Genomic DNA, 4,436 nt, shown 5'->3' on the forward strand with positions numbered 1-4,436 from the left:
CTCGGCCCCCCTGCCCTCCCCCCCTGCTGCAGATGTCCCTCCCTGTGCCACCACATCCCCCCTGTGTCCACCCCCACCCCTGGCTGGTGGCTGCCACCCCCGGGGGGGGCTGGTTAGGGTGCTGAGTGCTGTATCCCACAGAAGCAGGATGCAGACGATGAGGAGGAGCTGGAAATCGCCGTGGATAACACGGCGTTCATGGATGAGTTCTTCTCTGAGGTAAAGTGGGGTGGGCACGGGAGTGAGGTGGGGCACAGGGTCACCTCCTAACCCCTCCCAAAATTCCTTCTTGGAATGTTTAGATCGAGGAGACACGGCAAAACATCGACAAGATCTCAGAGAACGTGGAGGAAGCCAAGAAACTCTACAGCATCATCCTCTCAGCCCCCATCCCGGAGCAGAGTGAGTGTGGGGGCAGTGTCCCCTCCCTGGGTCATGGGGACACTTCTTGGGGACATTCCTGTGGTGGCTCACATCCATGATCCCGCAGAGACCAAAGATGACCTGGAGCAGCTGACGGCAGAGATCAAGAAAATGGCCAACAGCGTCCGGAACAAGCTGAAAAGTGAGTGGCTGTGTCCCCACCACTGTGTCACAGCTGTCCCTGCCCCCAGGGGTATGCTGAGGGCACTGAGATCAGGGGGGATGGCAGTGGGAAGGGCCCTGATGGATTGGGGTTTGGCTCTCTGCAGGTATGGAGAGGAACATCGAGCAGGATGAGGAACGATCCTCTGCCGACCTCCGGATACGCAAGTCCCAGGTGAGACACTCACAGGGCTGTCTCCATCCAGTGTCCCCAATTCCTGAGTGCCTCACCCCACCCTGTCCCCCATGGGCTGAGGATATGGCATGTCCTGGTGTCCCCAAGTCTTCCCTCTCTGTCCCCAGCAGCACCCTGTGCTCCCCAGACTTCATGTCCCTCTGCCCTGTCCCCAATGCTCTGTCCTGTCCCCCCTGGGCTGGGACATACCACATCCTTGCTCCCATGGGTCTTGTGATGCTGTCCCATGCTCAGGACTTCATCCTGCCCTGTCTCCTGGGGTTGGGGGCATGCCATGCCTGGAGTGTCACTGCTCTGACTCCCTGTCCCCATCTGCAGCACCCCAACCCTTGGGCTGAGGGAGTTCCCAGTGTCACACCTCTGTCCTTGGTCCTGTTCCCTGGGGATAGGCCATGCCCAGGGTCTCTCTTGTCCTGGTCCCCAGCACTGGGTCCTGTCCCCAGGGATTGGGATTTGCCATGCCCAGAGGGTCCTCAGCTCCATGTCCCTGTCCCTGTGCCCAGCATTGGGTCTTGTCTCCCAGGGCTGGGACATGCCATGCCTGGGGTGTCCCTAGCCCCTTGTCCCCAGTCCCTTGTCCCCAGCACTGGCCTGTCCCCGGGGACTGGGGAGGTGCCATGTGTGGGGTGTCTCCATCCCCACATCCTTGTCCCTGGGGGTTGGGACACGCCATACCCAGAGCTGTCTCCAGCCCCACAACCCTGTCCCTGTCCCCTAGCGTTGGGACATGCCATGCCTGGGCTATCCCCACCCCCCCATCCCTGTTCACATTCCCACATCTGTGTCCCCATCCCCACATCCCTGTCCCCGGGATTGGGACATGCCATGCCTAGGCTGTCCCCACTCCCACACGCTTGTCCCTGTCCCCAGCATTCAGTCCTGTCCCGCAAGTTTGTGGATGTGATGACCAAGTATAACGAGGCTCAGGTGGATTTTCGGGAGCGCAGCAAGGGCAGGATCCAGCGCCAGCTGGAGATCAGTGAGTGACCACGACCCCCTTGTAGGCTGGGAGGGGCCTGATCATCAGACTCCGCCCACTCCAGGAGTGGGTGAGGCTAATTCATACAAACCCCCCCACCTGGGGATGTGGGTGGGACCAGACAGTGACTATTTACCCTGTATGGTGATGTGGGTGGAGCCATCTGCTATAGACCACACCTCTTTGAGGAAGGGGTGGAGCTATGATGCACAGATCCCACCCTTTTCCCCGGAGTGGGCGCAGCCTGATCCCACCCCATCCCCACGTGCCTGCAGCCGGCAAGAACACTACGGACGAGGAGCTGGAGGAGATGCTGGAGAGTGGGAACCCCTCCATCTTCACCTCGGGGGTGAGCCCTGCTGTCCTGAGGGGCGTGGGGGGACATGGGGGGACACAGGGCCAGGCTGACAGCTCCTCTTGCCACCTTGCAGATCATGGACTCGCAGATCTCGAAGCAGGCACTGAGCGAGATTGAGGGGCGGCACAAGGACATCGTGCGCCTGGAGAGCAGCATCAAGGAGCTCCATGACATGTTCATGGACATTGCCATGCTGGTGGAGAATCAGGTATGGGGCACTGGGCACAGGTGGAGCTGCACGGAGTTGTGGGGGCTGGCAGGGATCCCAGCATGGAGTCATGGGGTGAGCAAGGATTCACTCGTGGGGTCGTGGGGATGAGTGGGGAACTGTGTGTAGGGTCATGGGGAGGGGCAGGAACCTGAGCATGAGGACAGGCAAGGACCCATACGTGGGGTTGTGGGGACCAGCAGAGACCTACACATGGGGTCAGAGGGCCCTGTGCACAGGGGCAACAGGGACCTGAGCATGGGGACCAGCAGGGATCTGTGTATGGGGTCACAGGGACAAGCAAGGACACACACATGGGGTCACAGGGACCTGTGCACAAGGGCAAACAGGCACCTGTGCATGGGGACCAGCAGTGGCCCAAGCATGGGGTCAGTGGGGATGAGCAAGGACCTCGGCACAGGGACAAGGAGGGATCCAATGCAGTCACAGGGATGAGCAGGGAACTGTGCATGAGGTCATGGGGACAAGCAGGGACTGCCACACTGAGCTGCTCAGTGCTCCATGTGCCAGAGAGTGCCACAGAGCAACACACCCACCTGTATGTGACCACAGAGTGGCACAGTGACCCACACAGGGGTGAAACATCCGTGTGGTGACCAGCACACATGCCCCCTTGGGGGCCACTAGTGATCTGTGCGGGGTGGCAGGGCTCAGACCCTCTCTGTCCTCCCATGCCATGCAAGGAGCCACCCTGTGCCCTGGGGAACGGGTGAGTACCTGCGTGTGGGGCCATGCCACATGCCATGGGATGGTGTCCCAGTGTCCCCACCGAGCCTGTCCCCTCTCCTGTCCCCCCAGGGGGAGTAATGTGGAGCAGCACGCGCCACACACAGCCAAGCACATGGAGCAGGCGAGGCAGCAGGCCATGAAGGCACTCCAGTACCAGGGCCAGGCACACAGAGTGGGTGGGTGCCAGCACCCCTGGGTGCTCTCAGTGTCCCCCTCCCCTCTGTTCCCCCGTGCTGCATAGGGATCCATGATTGACCGCATAGAGAACAACATGGACCAGTCTGTTGGCTTCGTGGAGAGAGCTGTGGCTGACACCAAAAAGGCTGTGAAGTACCAAAGTGAGGCCAGGAGGGTGAGATGGACCACCAGCCCCAGTGTCCCTTGCAAGGCCCCCAGTGTCCCAAAGCCACACCCAGTGTCCCTCGCTGGCCCTCAGTGTGCCTTCACATCACCCATTGTTCCCAGCAGCTCCCCATATCTTCCAGCAGTCCTGAGATCCCTTTGTGTCTCCCAGCCACCTCTCATGTCCCCCAGCCACTCCTCATGTGCCCCAGCCACTCCTCATGTCCTGCAGCCACCTTGTGTCCCCCAGCAATCCGTCATGTCCCTTAGCCACCCCAGCTGACCCCAATGACTCCCACCTCCTCCCAGAGACCCTCAGCCACCCACTGTGTCCCTATTCCCCCCCTCACGAAGGATTGGCAGCTCCGTCCCCTTCTGTCCCCCCACCACACCAAGCCCCCTCCTACCCTTAGGTTTGATGAGCTAGTGAGAGCTCAGCCCCTCCTGCCCTGTTCCATCTCTGGCTCTTCTGGGCTCCCCATGACCCCCTACATGGGACAAGTGACACTGTCCCCTGTCTCCCCTCCCCAGAAGCTGCTGATATTGGTGGCAGTGGTGGTGCTCTTGCTGGGGACAGTTGCCCTCATCATTGGACTCTCAGTGGGGCTGAACACAAAATAGCCCCTAGGGGGTGGTCTGTAAGTGTTGGGGGAGAGGAGACACCCCCGCCCCAGAGGGGACACAGTGCCCTGGGGACAGCTGGGGTGTTGCCACCATCATCTGTTTGGGGGGACTCTGGTGCTTGGGTTTGGAGCTGGGTGCTGGTGCTTGCTGGTTGGTGGTCTTCGGGGGGTGTGTGGTATTTGGGGGATGGTGGTGCTCAGGGCTCTGTGTTCTTTGAGGTCTGCAGTGCTTGGGGATCTGTGGTGCTTGGAGGTTCATGGTGCTCAAGGGTCTGCACTGCCCAGGGGCTGATTCTTTGGGGTCTGCAGTGCTTGGCGGTCCATGTTGCTTGGGGGTCTGTGGTGTTCAGGGGTCTGCACTGCTCAGGGGTCTGTGGTGCTCAGGGTGCTGTGCT

At 60.8% G+C, this 4,436-nt stretch overlaps 1 protein-coding gene across 1 annotated transcript; it reads left to right on the top strand.

Annotated features, from left to right (window-relative positions):
- The first annotated feature begins 147 nt into the window (after nt 1-147).
- LOC103799163 (syntaxin-3-like) lies at nt 148-4,039 on the top strand. Its single transcript, XM_009071464.1, has 9 exons — nt 148-219; nt 303-402; nt 491-565; nt 693-760; nt 1,652-1,760; nt 2,036-2,109; nt 2,192-2,326; nt 3,318-3,428; nt 3,950-4,039. The coding sequence occupies exons 1-9, from the start codon at nt 199-201 to the stop codon at nt 4,037-4,039; spliced, it is 783 nt and encodes a 260-aa protein (XP_009069712.1). The 5' UTR covers nt 148-198.
- The last annotated feature ends 397 nt before the right edge of the window (nt 4,040-4,436 follow it).

The sequence above is a fragment of the Acanthisitta chloris genome, unplaced genomic scaffold, assembly GCF_000695815.1.
Source record: "Acanthisitta chloris isolate BGI_N310 unplaced genomic scaffold, ASM69581v1 scaffold27503, whole genome shotgun sequence".
NCBI classification, from domain to species: Eukaryota; Metazoa; Chordata; class Aves; order Passeriformes; family Acanthisittidae; genus Acanthisitta; species Acanthisitta chloris.